Raw genomic sequence first — 16722 nt, forward strand, 5'->3', positions numbered from 1 at the left:
GTTATAACAGAAGTGGTTACTTATGTTTGGTCCATAGCCATGATAAAATAAAACACACCAGTCAGTTTCAGAGGGAATTGGATAGAGACCTTATTTCTTACTCTCTATTTAGGTCTTCCTTAAAGTACAGAATGCAACTGGGAAATTTGTTTGGCTTGTGGCCTGAAGATCATAAGTGTATGCATTCGAAGTTTAACAGACACTATATAATTCTGCCTCCTCTACTGCCCTACGGCTATGTCTACACTGAAACACTATTCCAGGATACAGGAGTATCTCAAAATAGCTATCCTGCATCCTCACAGCAAGCCCGCTACACTGAAATATAATGGGCTCACTATTCCGATATCCCTGTAAACCTCATTCCATGAGGAGCAGGGGACATTTCGGAACAGTGGGTTATTTCAAAATTTGGTGCTGTGTAGACGGCGTCAAATTACAAAATAAACGCTTTCTAAATAAGATTGAAATAAGAGATGCAACTTGGGTAGCTCAAATTGCGTCTCTTATTTCAAGCTATGGTGCAATGTAGACACATCCTCTGTGTCTCTCTTAAACCTTCTTCATCAGCCCCCTTTGCTTTGCCAATTTTATCCTTCATCCTTCATTGCTTGCATTCTTGTATTTTGTATTCTTGAAATCTCTCAGCCTACCTCCCACCCCCATTGCCCCAGAGGCTCACAGTGCCCAGAGGGAACTGCCAGACATTTTGAACAGCTGGCAGTTCCCTCTGGTGCCCGTGCACCCCTGGCAGGGATGGGAGGAAGAAACTTTGCATACACCCTGCTCAGGCCCCGATTGGCTTGGGGAAAGCACAGCACATAGAATCTCCTCCCCTCCATCACCCCACACTGCACCTAGAGGGAACCGCCTGCCACTTTGGGCAGCTGGCAGCTCCCTCTAGCCACTGCATGCTCCTAACAGAGCAGGGTGGGGGGTGAGAGACTTTGCGCACTCCCTCATCCTCGCACTGGGGGAAGGTGTGTGTGCGAAGTCTATTGTCCCCTGCCAGAAGCACACAGTAACAGAGCTAACTCTCCAAAGTGGCAGGCGGTTCCTTCTGGGCACTGTGCGCAGTGGCAGGATAGCGTGGCAAGAGACTTTGCACACTCCTCTGCCCCAAGCCAATCAGGGCCTGGGCAGGGTGTGTGCAAAGTTTCCGCTGCCCCCTGCCAGGGCGTGCAGACACCAGAGAGAACCATCAGCTGTTGAAAATGACTGGCAGTTCCCACTGGATGCTGGGCACCCTTGCCATTGTGGGGATGGTGGCCAAGAGATTTCATGTGATCCCCTGCCCTGCGGGGGAGGGCACAAAGTCTCCTTTCTTCCCCAAGGGCAGGCAGTGCCTAGAGGGAACCGCCCCTTCTGCCATAGGCCCCTTCTGCCATAGGGGGTGGAGCCAGCCTGGGACCACTACTAAAACTGGTGAAGTGGCCCTCTTGCAAGAATTATTGTCTAAACTCTAAAGCTATTCACAGACACAGAAAAATCCCTGTCTATGCTGCTCAGTTAAACAGCTTTCTAAGGAACCTACTAGCAACAACAGTGTTTGAAGCTATATACTGAACCTCTGAAATCCATTACTCTGGTCCAGCAACATCTGTGGTCCGGCAGAATCACAGATATTGCTGGACTATAGAGTCCCAGCTGGCCAGGGTCAGGAGTGCAGCCTGGAATGGGCTGGCAGTGGAGAGTGAAGCCTTGGCTAAGCCAGAGGCAGCGGGGCTGTCATGGTGGGAGTGCAGCACCACCCGGGGCCGGAAGTGGAGCCCAGAGGACAGGGCTAGCATCTGGGAGCAGGGTGGACAGCCAGAAGGAACCCTTGACCTCCCCTGGTTCAGCAAACTTTCTGGTTTAGGACTGTTTAGGTCCCAAGGGTGCCGACCAGGAAGGTCCAACCTATGGCGGGATTCTGTTCCCTGTGTATCAAATTCCCTCCCTTCCCCTGCTTACCTCCCTTCAGCGTTCCACAAAATGAAAAGTCATCATCAAATCCATGGCAAACAATATGTTTTGAATCTAATACTTTTGCAGTGTTATACCATAATTCTATCCTGACCTTCATAAAGATTATATCACTCCCTATTAAAAATAAGCAAAACATAAATTGATGAAATCTCCATAAAATATATTCACTCCTTACAAGGGTGAGAATCATGCACATTAATGGAGACTAGAATATTAAACTTAGTACTCATATAAGGTGCGACTCAGCATGGTTTTTAAGTATGATGTTACTGGCTGGGAAATTATTCTTCACTTCACACAAGGAAAAAAAATCTTCAGAATTTTTGGAGGGTATCGTCTAAAAAACAAAAGCCTGAAATAAATTATTTGGTTTTAAATTGCAAATGTTCACGTTTTTGGACAAAAATATTAAATGAAAACTGGAGTTGTCACTGAAATGAAAAGTCATTGTAACAGTTGTAATTGAAAAGTTATTTTCCATCCATAAGAAATATGAATAATTTTCTACCGTCTCCAGCACTTCGATATATGTATCCAAATTGTTCCATACAGGTGATTAAAATTAAACATGATTAATTACACTGCTGAATTGGGGCTACAATTTTGTGTGTTTTCAAAGTGAAGTGAATGAGCATAAATTAATTGAATCCAACAACTCTGCAAGTTAAATATCATCACACACACCCCATTTTACATACTTGGATAAACGGCACAATGGAAGAAAAGAACGCAAGTCTTTTGCTACATTTTTAGGTATTTGTCTTTATAAAGTGGGATAGCAGAGACTGGAAATTTTTCTACAAAACTGCTCCTTCTTCCTGCGATGCCCACAATCTGAAAACTGGGTTGCTCCTCCTCTGTTTAATCAAAAAGCTCAGTGAAATGGTAGAAGAATTTAACCACTTTTTCTCCTTAGCTATGGTAGTACTCTATCTTAACAAGGCTGTCTCATTTGTACTTCTGCCGGATTCAAGTGCTACATTCAACATCTTAACTGACTAAAGAAGATGGTTGATGCGAAAAAGAGAAAACTTGGAAGTGATCATTACAGGGAGGAGACATGGTACTGGTTGTAGTAGGCCCTGTGTCTCTCCCTTCAAGATCCACCAAAATCACATACCCTCTATGGGGGGACTGCTGGGTGACACTGAATCATGTCACAAAGGGCCTAGGATAGACTACAGTGAGCTAACATATTCTTAAAGGTGTATAAATCCTAACTATACTAGCATTCAAAATTGTGAGTTAAATGTGTTAGCTAACACATATTTTAAGTGCAATTTATTTTTCTACTTTAGACAGGGTTTGGGTAGGTGAATTTGGCATTTAATCTTTGGCTATACTTCTAAATGAATTTTCTAAATTGTGCATGAGCAATTGTGTGCCCAATTTATGCACAATATTCATTAATGTTACATTCAGTAACTAAATGAGCAAATTAACAGTTTTTTGTCCAAGTGACAATTTGCACAACTGCTGGATTAGTGTGTAAAATTATGGTAATTGCATGGATAAGAGAGTCATGTTTTAGTGCACATGTCTTTACAAAAATGTATTAGAAAATCAGGCTCTTTCTATATCATTATGATGTATCTTTTCATGTCTGACAATGAAAATTTTCCCCTAAATAGCCTTCTCATTTAGAATAGAAGGCTAGAGATAGAAGTTACTTAAATATCCCCTTGCAAATATAGAATATAATCCCCAAATTTTGATGGAAAACACAAAAAATAACTTACTTGGAATCCAGAAAACAGTACCTTTCCAATTTCGCTGGCTAAAGGAACAAGGAACTATAGTAACGAGAAAAACATGGGCCACAGAATCTAAATTTTTAAAAAATTGAATAAAGTCAGCATGAATAGAGCTCTCCATCAAAACAAATTTCTAAATTATCTTTCTACTTAGAAACAAAAATAACATCATTCCACTTGGAAATTAAGTATTAAAAACAATAGGTTGTTGGCTTGAGGATAACACACAGGCTGTTATATTTATGTATGTTTTGAAAATACATATTTTCCATACTGTTGTTAAAAGAATGCTATTACATGGTTTTCCAACATGATTCTTAAACACTGGTCAGGGAAACTATCTTACAAGCCTGCTAACATAAACAGTGCTTAAACTTTGTTGTGATAGCATGGTTTCCAATGTATGGAAAATGGAACCTTAGTAGATTGTTCTACATCATGTTTTTTTTTTTTCCTGAGTGACCACTGCAGTACAAGATGCAGATGACAGTGTAAAATACAGGCTAAAGTACAAATTGCACTGTCTGTTCAATGTAGGAAAGCCTATTATTTCACATTTTAATAAGAATTCAGCATCCATCTCCATCTGCACAGCACTCCTGGAAGAAATGCAGTTCAATACTGTACTTTTCTTTTAATGACAGAAATCAAGTCAGGTTACATTTACTTGCTCTGTCTTCACAGGACACAATATACCATTTTATCCATGATGAAAACATAATCTGAGGCCATGTCTTCACTAGGAGGAACATTGATGCTGCTGCGATTGATCTTCCAGAGTTTGATTTAGTGGGTCTAGTAAATTGAACTCAGAGGGCACTGCCATCGGCACCAGTAATCCTGCTCCTCGCAAGGAATAAGGGAAGCCAACGAGAGCAAACCTCCAGTTGTGGAGTCCGCATGGAAATGTAAATGTAATTAACATAGCTGGACTTACATATCTTACTTTCCCCCTTAGTGAAGACATGGCTTGAGGGAGGGTCTGGAGAGTACTGAGGACATGGAGTAGTTTGAGGTACATTGTACAGGTTGAACCTTTCAAACCTGCGACTCGCTGGTCCGGCAACATCCATGGTCCAGCTGGGCCAGGGATGATGCTGGACCAAAGAGCTGCGGAGCAACACAAGGGTTGGGGAGCACTCCCAACTTGGCGAGGCAGCATCTGGGAAGCCCCCGCCCTGGCCCGGAACCTCCAACATTAGCCAGACGGTGGCCAGGGAGCCCCAGCCAGGGACACCCCCTTCTCCCGGAATCAGCAGGGCCAGATGGAGGCTGGGGAGCTCCCACCCAGCCCAGGGAACCCCCGGCATTAGCAGGGCCACATGGCTGGGGAGTCCCAGTCCCAGCCAGGGAACTCCCAGCTGCAGCGGGGTTATCTGTGGCCAGGTGACCCCAGCCAGGAACCCTGGGAAACACCCAGTGGCAAGGGGGCTGGGGTGACAGAACAGCCTCCACTGGAGAACCCCAGGCTGAAGAGGAGCTGATGGCTGGAATCCACCTGGTGGAAGCTGGTGGAAGCAGCAGGGCAGCCCTAGCACTAGGGTGGGGTGTCCGGGTGGCACCGGCTGAGCAACCCCCAATGGCTGCAGGGCCACCAGCAGCTGGGTGGCCCCAGCCAGAAACCCCAGGGAACACCCTGCAACAGTGGGACTGGCAGTGGCCAAGTGGTCCCTGCCAGGAACCCCGTGAAACCCTAGAGAAGCTGGCAAGCAGCAAGGTGGGGAGCCATGGTGGGACAGCTTTAGTGGGGCCAGTAGTAGGGCAGGGAGCCCCAGGGTGAGGAGCCCAGGAGCGGGGCAGCCAGCAGGGAAGCCCTGACGTTCCCTGGTCCAGCAAACTCCCTGATTCAGGACAGCTCAGGTCCTGAAGGTGTCGGACGAGGGAGGTCCAACCTGTATTGTAGTATTTATCAGCTGATATACTAACTCATCTTACTGTACTATGACTATGGGTATGTCTACACTACAGTGTTACTTCGAAATAGCTTATTTTGAAATAACGCATCTATACACAAAATGCATTTCAAACTAGCATTTTGCTATTTCAAAATAGCGCATCCACATTGAGTGGACTCTGAATCACATTTAAGGCTGGCCGGAACCAGTTCCAGCAGGGCTCAGGATTTACTGTGTGGGGCTGCTGCCTGAGGCTATCTGAGGTCTGTGCTCAAAGGGATCCGCCTGGACAGCCAGTTATCAGGTTTCCCTGCTTGCTTGTCCACCTCAATGAGGGTATGTCTACACTACAGCGCTAATTCGAACTAACTTAGTTCGAATTAGTTAATTCGAACTAAGCTAATTCGATCTAACGCATCCAGACTAAAAAACTAGTTCGAATTAGCGTTTTGCTAATTTGAACTAGCATGTCCACATTAAGTGGACCCTGAAACGGGGTTAAGGATGGCCGGAAGCAGTGCCGGCAGGGCATCAGATGAGGACTTAGAGCGTGGAGTTGCTGCCTCAGGCTAGCCGAGGGCTGTGCTTAAAGGGACCCGACCCCCACCCCGGACAGACAGTTCTCAGGGGTGCCCCGCTTGCAAAACAGTCCTGGCTTGGAGTGCTCTGAGTGCCCACACTGGGCACATCACAGCACTCAGCCATCAGACCGGCTGCACTTGCCGCAGGCTGCCATCTGGGGAGAGGGGGCAATTGGGGGGCTGCAGGAGAGCTTCCACCCCCAGAAGCCCGCAGAGCCAGCCCAGTCCTCCCCATCGGGGGCTCGTACCCCATTCCTCCCTCACCTCCTTCCACTTACCCCTCCCTAGCCCCCCTTCCTCATGTACAAAATAAAGAAAAAGTGTGGTCAAAAATAGAATCTCTCTTTATTGAACAAAACTCGGGGAGACTAGGAAAAGGAGGTGGGAGAGGGGAAGAGAGAGGGTGGGAGAGGGGAGGGCAACTAAAATGATCAGAGGTTTGGAACAGGTCCCATATGAAGAGAGGCTAAAGAGACTGGGACTTTTCAGTTTAGAAAAGAGGAGACTGAGGGGGGATAGGATAGAGGTCTATAAAAGCATAAGTGGGGTGGAGAGGGTGCATCAAGAAAAGTTCTTCATTAGTTCCCATAATAGAAGAATGAGAGGACACCAAAGGAAAGGAATGGGTAGCAGGCTTCAAACTAATAACAGAAAGTTCTTCTTCACAAAGCAAAGAGTCAACCTGTGGAACTCCTTGCTGCAGGAGGCTGTGAAGGCTACAACTAGAACAGAGTTTAAAGAGAAGTGAGATCAATTCATGGAGGTTGGGTCCATGGAGTGGTATTAGCCAGGGGGTAGGAGTGGTGTCCCTGCCCAAAGTTTGTGGAAGGCTGGAGAGGGATGGCACGAGACAAATGGCTTGGTCACTGTCTTCGGTCCATCCCCTTCAGGGTCCCTAGGATTGGCCGCTGTCGGCAGACAGGCTAGTGGGCTAGATGGACCTTTGGTCTGACCCAGTACGGCCATTGTAAGCTCAGGGCTCAGGGTCGGGGGTCTCAGTGGACCCCCTTGATTTTCATGCACACCTGCTTCTGGGTGGCCAGGCTGGCAGCTCTTCCTGCCCTAGACGGCCACTTTCCTGTGCCTAGTGCGGAGTTCGTGGACGAGGTCCATGATGTCCGCACTAGCCCAGGCGGGTGCCCGCCTCTTGCGGTCCCAGGCAAGCTCCCCGGAGCCGCCAGCCTGGTCCCGGGAAGAGGGGGAGGGCTGGGGGACATCGGGTGGCTGGCTCGAGCAAGCCAGGTGCAGGGTCTGCTGACTGGATGCTGGTAGGCTTGCACCTGGCACGGGCACCGTAGCCAGCCTGTGCCCCTTTAAGGGGTCCGGGGCCAGGAGGGGGGCAATAGAGTTTCCCTGGTGTTGGCCAGAGTGGCCACCAGGGAAAGCTGGGGAGGGCTAGCCTCCCACTAGTTTGAATTAAGGGGCTACACACCCCTTAATTCGAACTAGTAAGTTCGAACTAGGCTTAGTCCTCGTAAAATGAGGTTTTCCTAGTTCGAACTAATCCCTCCGCTAGTTCGAATTAAGTTCGAATTAGCGGAGCACTAGTGTAGCGCCTATGAAAGTTAATTCGAACTAACGTCCGTTAGTTCGAATTAACTTTGTAGTGTAGACATACCCTGAGGGACAGCAAAGCATTTTGTCTCCGTGTGCTCTGATTGCCCTCACTCAGGACACCACAGCACTCTGCAACAGGGAACCAGAGCTGCCCCTGGGCACTCTAGTTCTTCTCCTGTATGCGTTGCTGTGAGCCTGGCTGCACTTTCTGCAGGCTGCCATCCAGAAGGTCCATCGGGGGGCTGTTAGTATCCAGAAGGCCCTGTGGGAGAGCTTCCACCCTGAGGCGCACTAAGAGTCTGCCCAACTGGGGGCTTGTGCCTCACTCCTCCCTCACATCCTTCCACTTACCCCTTCCTAGCCCCCCTTCCTGATGTCAAATAAAATACGGGTATTTTCATGTGAACACAAACCCTCTTTATTTAATAAAACTGAGGGGGAGGAAATGAAACTCTGGTTAGACTGGGGAAAGGAGGTGGGAGAGGGGAGAAGAGAGGGTGGGAGAGGGGAGGGGAAAACCTTGGAGGAGGGAGCTGGAATGGGGAAGCAAGGGGAAGAAGGGAGAGGGGAAGCTCAGGGCTCAGGGTCTCGCCAGACCAACTTAATTGTCATGCAAACCTGATCCTGGGTTCGCATGTGGCCTTTGGTGGCCAGGCTGGCAGCTATCCTGCCATAGATGGCCATGTTCCTCCATCCAGTGCGGAGAATATGGACGTTGGGGCATTCCCCCCAAACCTGAATAAGGTCCATGATCTCCACCCTGGACCAGGAAGGCACCAGCCTTCTCTGGAACCTGGCAGGCTCCTGGGAGCTGGAAGACTGCTCCTGGGGAGCGGTGGAGGGCTGGCTGCCAGTGGCTTGCTGGCTCATGTTTTGGGGCCACTGGGTCAGGGGCAGTGACTGCTGGCAGGCTTGGAGCTGGCACAGGCACTGTGGCCAGAGTCTACCCATTTAAGGGCTCCAGGGAGCAGAGAGGGAGAGAAGAGTTCTGGGTTGAGGCTGGAGTGGCCACCAGGGCACCCTGGGAAGGCTGGAGGCCCCCTATTTCGAAATAAGTGTCTACACAGCACTTAGTTCAAAATAGCTATTTTGAATTTGGTGTTATTCCTTGTAGAATGAGGTTTACCAAATTTGAAATAAGCGTGCCGCTATTTCGAATTTATTTCGAAATAGTGGTTTGGCTGTGTAGACGCTAGGAAAGTTATTTCAAAATAAGGGCTCTTATTTCAAAATAACTTTGATGTGTAGACATGCCCTATGAGATTATGAACTTATTGTCTTGTGGACAGGCACTTTTTAACATTTTAACAAAAAGAAAAATTCAAAGTAGTTGTAACAGCAAATATTCCTGCCATGTCTTAGGTTATAACTCATTCTTACTAATACCTCAGGTATGGAACTGTACAAGACATGACCTCTTCCTATGGAATATACAAGTTAAGTCCCTGATCTTATACCAGGCACCATGTGGTATGACTCTTCTGCCCACACAGAGCTCTGCTGGCATCATTGGGGTTTGCTTTATGAGTGAAGGGCCACCCACATGTAACTCAGTGCCAGATCATGACCTAAATTAAATTCTCTGTACTACAACAAAGAAGTAGGGAGGAAAGAGAAACAATTGAGAATAAAATGAAAGCCCCTCCCCCGACTCCTTTTTTTAGACCTTGTACTGTGTTAACTACCATTTCATCAGTTTCCCGGGGCCAGTAGAAATTCATATGAAATCTTCCTGTTTTCCATATAGCTAAATTTCACATTCTATGAAAATGCGAGTGTCAATAAATTTGTTGTTTAATCACATTATTAGGGGAAAACATTTAAATTAGTCTTCTAAGCTTTCCCAAAGTCAATATACATGCCTGTCCAGCTCTGAAGTTAACCTCTTTCCTATTCCCATACCTTCCACAACATGGATTTTGGAAATATCTACGACACACAGTGTCACTGCTATCAAACAGAAACTGCCGAATATAAAATATAATCACCCAATCTACCAAAAAAGAGCAAAATTATTCTTAAATCTTTAGTGAATCATTTCTTTATCTTTATGAACACCCCAAGGAAGCAAATACAAGAGAAAGGAAGACAAGTATTTTCTGCAAGGATATCCATTCTTGTGTCAACAAAATTTAAAATAAAATAATCCTTTACTTACCACAAAAGGAATACGATATTTTTAATTCCGAGGATTCACAAAACACTTTTCTTCCTTGTGATTCAATAAACCCAGAAGTAAACAGAGTGAAAAAAACAAGCTGAAGCATGCTTACATATCTTTAAAGCTTCCTAACAACAACAGGGTGAATATCTTACTTGAATACTTTGTTTTTAGGAAAGAGGAACAAAATTAGGCTTAGTCATATCACATGATTACTGGGATTTGTGTTTGTGTTACATTTCCTCAAATTCTCTGTACACTTAATTTGATATATTACTGCATTTCTTCCAACTATTTTTGTAATAAAGTTATGGGAACGAGGGAAACATCTGCATTTGCTGTTGTTTTTTTCCAAAGAGATCCCATTTGGGTTGTATTAGCAATGCGGTTTTAAACCACCCATGAATAATGAAAGAGAAAATATTTTACACAAAATAAGAAAATAAAAAACCTAAAGAGATTATTACTGCAATTGTGTAAAGGAAGTTTAGTTGATTTATCAGAAGTAGTATCTCAAAGCAAAATTATAATGGCTAAAGAGAGCTTTGCTGTGCAATACAAAAAATTTAGAAACTCTTTATTCAGCTGATTTTTATAAAGTTCATTTCTTTATTGAGACACATGAGCAAAAGATTTTCCAAGAACACATCACACGGAGCTTGCCATGACTAGAAAATCTTAGTATTTGTAAGAAAAATTAAGGGGAATCTAATTAGATGATAATATCAAACCTAGCCGGGACAAGGCTTAATCGTGACTAGCTGACATGATGCTGAAGATGACCACGTCAGCTAACTCATCACAATAATGCTTAACACAATTAAATTTAGTGAAGACAAGTCTAAAGACACGTGAACTTGATATAAGTTGCAGCATGTCCTCTAGCCTTGCTTCCTCTTCTCTTTTGATTTCTCTCTTCACATTTATCATTAGTGCTCCTGTACTCTTGCCTGAAGAATGCAATTTGCAAAAGAGCACCAAGCCCAAATACTGAATAATTGGAAATTAGAGTGGGTAGGAAAATGACATCACGGATTCTATAGTTATACATGCACACACACACGGCCCCTGATGCAATGTCCATATATAGTTAACCGACATTTAAAAAATAAATGAAAAGAAACCCAGTTACCTCTATGTTATTCCCTCTTCTGTGTTCCTCGCTCTGTTATGCCTTCTCTTTCTTATAAAATACTAGAAGCTCTTTGGGGCACAGATTTTCATCATTTCATGTCTACCTTAAGGTTAAGCACATTGTTGGTACTTATAAATGAGATTTGGAATGGAAGTCCACTAGAAAATGCCCAAGTCATCTAATGGCATGAGGAGCCCCTCAGGAAAGCCCTCAGAGAAGCCCCAAACACCCTCTCAGATGTCACTGGAGTCTTGCAGGAACTGCAGGCTTATGTTGCTGTACCACATTGTTACTAGCAAAGGCACATTAGTAATTTGGTGTGGGGCCAACTAGATGGTAAATGCCTTTGTCCCAGAAAGTGGTCCGACCTGGAAACCACCATATCTGTCACCAGCGGATTTCTCCAGTCCAAAATAAACACAGACTCCAATATCCAATTTAAAAGAGATCTATTGTATACAACAGATAACAGCATAAGCATAAACCCAGAACACAACACTGTAAAAGAAAACCAATCCCTCACCCTCTGAAATAATAGGGGCTAGTACAGTTAGCAAGAGAACATAAACTATACTCAGTCTGTCTAGGATGGAGGCGACAGCCGAGGCTCAGGACTTGCTACCCGTTGGCTGCTTGACAACCTCAAGGGAGGAACACTGGGAGTCCAAAGGTATTATTCTGTGGACGCAGGTAGCTGGGGTCCACTGTACTGGGCAATCGCCACAGTGGTGGGCTGAAGCACCCTGTGAGCAGCTGGAGATGGTGATCCGTCCCACAGTAGATCCCGGGCCTTCACCACAGTCTCAGGAATGGCAGGTTGCTGTAGTGGTCAGGCAGATGAACGAACCAAACCAAGCGAGCGGAGATGGAACAGAACCCAAACTCCTCTGGGGCTTGAGTTTATAAAGGTCCTGTGACGGACCTGGCGAGGTCTGCACTAGCCCCGGGTGGAAGGTTACCCCCCCGGGCCAGGAAACGGACACTGCAGCCAGAAGAGGCGGGGCCAGCTCCGACCGGCCAGAGCAAGGGCGCGGGGAAGCACGGACAAGCCCACGCTGCGGGAGAAGGGGATGGACCCGAGCCGTGGGGAAGCGTCCCGCCGGGGCGCAACGACCCGCCCAGGGGGGCAGAGCCCCAGACACACGCCGGGAAGAGCCCAGGGGGAAAGACGCAGGGGGGGCGGGGCTAACCTCCCTGACGTCACTCCCCGGGCACTTTAAAAGTGGCAGCTGAACGCCGAGGGAGGGGGGAGTGAGGAAGCGGCCACCCTGGCTTCCAGGGGTGCTGAGCCTCTTGCCCTCCGGGCGAAGAAGAAGGACGGCCCTGGCAGCCTTCGGATCACGGTTGAACGGACCCAGCAGCCCCGGCGGGGTGAGTGACCCAGCGGGCGTCCCGCCAAGGGAGCCTGCAGGTGGGGAGTGGAAGGAGCCCTGAGCGGGGCCTTTCCGGCGCCCGTGGGCAGACGAGTTTAGGGCGGCGGCCCCGTCTGCCGTGGAGAGCAGCTTGCAGATACCGAACTCCACTTAGGGCCTTGGGCTGGGACCCAGAGGAGAGGGCAGGCCCGGGACCCCCACTCCCCACAACCCGAAAGCACTCACGAGCAACTGAAACCCATCGCGACGAGGGCCGGGTGAGGACAGGGGTTGCACCCCACCCCCTCGGACACGTAAACACCCGTCCAAGGGACGGGAACAGGGCACAAGGACCCTGGGACCCGTTGTCGGGCCCAAGAGACCCCCCCCAGGTCCTGCTGGAGGGGGGCGACGCGGTGGAGGGTCTGCTGAGCCCCCTCTGCCGGCTAGGGCAGGGGAGTGATTGCACCCATCGATCCCACCAACCATAGACCCCCCCCCAATCAAACTCCAGGCGGTGGGTCCACAGGGCCCCCCCCGTCTCCCGCTGCGGTGCAGGGGGAGTGGCTTGCACCCGTAAACCCGTCACAGGTTCCAAGGCGGGAAAACGGCTACAGCGTCTCTAGTGCACAAATGGTGTTGGGTGCAAACAAATCAGTGCCGAGTGCAGATCTTCACACTGTGTGCAACACTGTGGTGCAGTGTGCACAGCCATGTGCTGTGTGCAGATGCTAAGTTTTGGTGGCAAAAGTCTCTCAGCTCCTTTTGGTTCCATTTTAAATGTCCCTCAGTCCACAAACTCCATTTTGGATTCTTATGTCCTTATAATTATAATGTCCCAGATCTTGATTTATGATTAACAGGCAACAACATGACTAGAATGCCTACAAGACCAACCGAGGCCTTCTGTCTCCACAGCTCTCAAATTCATTAAATTTGATGGAGATGAATCATGCCCAAATTTTTGTGGTTCCTCCACCAGTGTCATCTTCAGCTTATGTTACAGTCACAGTTGTACCCCATAGATCAGTCCTGAGTTAGTCTTCTCACCAGAGAGGCTCTGAAGTGGGCATCCCGATTCCAGGAAGGTTTCAGTCCTCCCCTTGAGAGCTTTGTACAGACAATGGTGGGCATCTTGGATTATGCTAATTCAGAAAATACTGCAAAAGCTGCTCTCCATAAGGCTTCCAACAAGGTCCCACATCTGTCACCAAACATCCAGCAGAATTTTCATGTATGGCTGCAGACACCCACTGGAATGAGGCTGTGAAGTGATATCACTTCAGACAGGGACTCAACAACCCAACCAAAAGTGAATTAGTACAGGTGAAACCTATGCCTTGCCTCGGAGCCTTAACTGATCTTTGTATTAGGATTGATGATCAGCTATGATGATCAGCTAATGTACAGAGCCCAAGGAAACTACATTTCACCTGACACACTCTCCCCACACATAGATGGACACATTTTAAGCTAGAAGGCAAAAATCTAATTCTGGTCTCAGATGTATGGATGTGGCTTTCCTGGCTGACCGAACACATGGAGCACTCAAGATCAGAACTTGGTTCTTAAAATGAGAGTGGACAAACCAAGTTATCACTTCATGAAGAAAAATTTAAGTCCAGGAACCTGTGAACTTCAGAACTAATAGAACGCCATTGTTATATCAGAAGACAGGATACTAAGCTGATCAGTGTCAAACTCAGCATGGCCATTCTTATTCTTAAAAGGCACTGGTAAGACAGAACTTTCCCTCCTCAGTCTCTTCCACATCAATCTTTACTTATAAAGCAAAAAACCATCCCTAGAGAAGGAAGGACGAATCAATTTCCCTGTGTAGAACCAGAAAGGAATATAAGCACTACTGGGGCATTCTGTTCGGTAACAACCTTCTACCAAAACACTGCATCAGCATGGCTGAGGTTGTCAACTCAACAGAATCTGGGAAAGTGTACGTGAAAGACTGTGATAAATAGCTTTATGGACAGCCTCATAAAAATTGTTCTGTGCCCACAAAATCATTGCTCTTTTCAAAAAGTGTGGTAATGACAGAAGTCACTTTGTGATGTCCTGGGGGATCCCCAGACACTAGAAGTGGGCAGGGGTAGGTCCATCCCCCAGGAAAGGGGATCTGTATCACTTCATCCCATGCTCCCCACTGCTAGTTCCAGCTGAGTGGGAACTAATCTCATAGAATAGGGAATGAGCCACAGCCACTGGAGACAAATGACCCACTGGTCTCAGAAAGGTGACAGGAGCTGGCATTCTTAGAAAGCACTCTTTTAATTGTTTTGCTAGTAAATTTGCTGTTGTATAATGCTGAAAGGCAAAGACATTTTCTACACCGTCAATCATTAGTGTCATAACTATGATATATTTATAACTATGGTGTAATTTGTCACTTGTTACTATTAAGATTTTGATTAGTGTAGATGAGTTTATATATACTAAGTAACAAGCATGAGAAGTAGGTTGTGTCATAGTTCTGATGCAATTAGACAGCGAGAGGTTCATTTTTCCATCTTATTTTAAAAATTCGAGCTGATCAGGGGCAGTGTTCGCTGTAAGATTTTCCATTCATGAGCAGTGAGTTTTGTCCTGTGCACCAATATTGAGGTCATGTGAGCTTGTTTGGATGTGTGCCACTGTGCTGACATGTCTTTCCCTTTCCCCCTCTGCTGACATGTCTCCCACCCTCCCTTTGCTCCATCTGCTCCCCTAGTGCCTGCTGCTGCCCCCTCACCACCTCCTCTGCTGTCCTAAATCCTGCCCTTCTCACTTCCCTCAGCCCTCCTGGGATTGCCCCTCCCCCATCCTCTCTGACCCCATGCACCTGCCCATCCCCCCATCCCCACCCCCCCATTTATCTCCCCTCCCTATCCCCTCTCCTAACACCTCCCATTACCCATCTGCCCTGCCACTCTCCTCTGCTCTCTGGTGCCCATCCGTCCTCTCCACTCCTCTCCTCATGTCTGCCCTTCTGCTTCACCCCCAAAATCCCACTGGCACCTACATCTTACCTTACCCCCTGCACCCTCCTGGTGCCTCCCCCTTTCCTCACTGCCCCTGCCCTCCCAACACTGGTCCCCCCCCATGTCCTCTTCCTCCCTGGTGCCCACCCTCTCACCACTCTCTGTCCCAGTTTTCCTCATGCCCCTCTGTGCTCTCACACATTACTTGCTCTGACCCCCCCCACACTTCCTCCAGCCCACCCCTCCTTTCAACCCCTCTTCACAGGGCACTCACTCCTCCCCATTTCTCTTCATTCCTCTTGCCCCTCCCCTCTCCTCACCCAGCATCACCCTGTCTCCTACCTTCTCCCACCTCCACTAACACATTCCCATTCCACCGCCCCCCCTCCCCGCCGCCCCACTCCTCCTGTCCTTTCCCCTCATTGTCTCTTATTGGCCCCCTGGCATTTGTCTCTCCTCCAACCTGCCCCTTGGTGCCTTCACCTGCCTTGGCCCCTTCCTCTCTTCACCCCCACCCACCTTCCCTTTACTTCTCCCCCTGCTCCTTCACCTCCGCCATCCTGACACCTGCACCTACCATGCAGGGCAGCATGATGAGCAGCTTCCCTTTCTGCTGAGTCTGGAGCCAGGGCCAAGGTGCTATTTTTAGTACCTCAATCCTGGCCCCAGCAGTCTCCATGCAGCTGCACCTCCAGCTGCTCCCAGGGGCTGGGCCACACAGCAGGTGGCTGCCCCATGTGCTGGGACTGGAGCCAGGCCACGGTGCTACTTTTAGTACCACGACCCAGGCTCCAGCTCCAACAGCCACCACGCAGGCTGCATGGCAGCTGCCCTGGATGCTACTGGGGTGGGTAGTCACCTGCCACACAGCCATGGTCCCAGCCTTTGGAGCAGCTGGGGTCACAGCTGCACAGCGCTGCTGAGGAGGTGAGCAGGAATTAAATTCTTGGTGCACGCCCAAGGGAACCCTTGTCATGGGATTGGACAGCTCAGTGTGGCTATTTTAAGATTAATCAATAAAATTCTGAATTGTCAAAAATATGAAAAGGCCAGTGAACATTTTGAACTATAATTCAAAATATTTAAAGACTAAGTCCTTCCCTTTATCCAATTCCTATTTTTTTCCCTTCCTTTGTAAATTCCCATTTTTTCCTGTTTTAAAATATTTCAAGCCTACTCCAGCCTGTGTAAACATATCAGAAAAGGAGAGCAGGAGACAGACCATAGCAGAGCTAATTTAAAAAAAATATTTCCATTGTGGCAAGTACTAAGTCACATGGAACTAGGAGCTCCTTTGTAAGACCAAGCAAATGCAGGGGTCTATAAAAGATTTCCTGTAGTTATGTA

The 16722-nt window shown here is 47.6% G+C and overlaps 1 protein-coding gene across 4 annotated transcripts in view; it reads right to left on the reverse strand.

The window, feature by feature from the left end:
* The window catches only part of LY96 (lymphocyte antigen 96), a 40114-nt gene extending 29987 nt beyond the window's left edge, over positions 1 to 10127 (reverse strand). Inside the window, exons 1-3 of one of the 4 annotated variants that reach the window (XM_075920499.1) lie at positions 9914 to 10127; positions 3708 to 3794; positions 1954 to 2082 (exon numbers count right to left, since the gene is read on the reverse strand). In XM_075920499.1, the coding sequence (XP_075776614.1) occupies positions 1954 to 2082; positions 3708 to 3794; positions 9914 to 10022 (325 nt within the window). In that variant the 5' untranslated portion in view covers positions 10023 to 10127. The remainder of the gene's footprint in view (positions 1 to 1953; positions 2083 to 3707; positions 3795 to 9913) is intronic. The other 3 variants (XM_014577725.3, XM_075920500.1, XM_075920501.1) reach the window with 3 other exon arrangements.
* Between the last annotated feature and the right edge of the window lie 6595 nt (positions 10128 to 16722).

This window comes from Pelodiscus sinensis, chromosome 2, assembly GCF_049634645.1.
Source record: "Pelodiscus sinensis isolate JC-2024 chromosome 2, ASM4963464v1, whole genome shotgun sequence".
Lineage (NCBI taxonomy): Eukaryota > Metazoa > Chordata > Testudines > Trionychidae > Pelodiscus > Pelodiscus sinensis.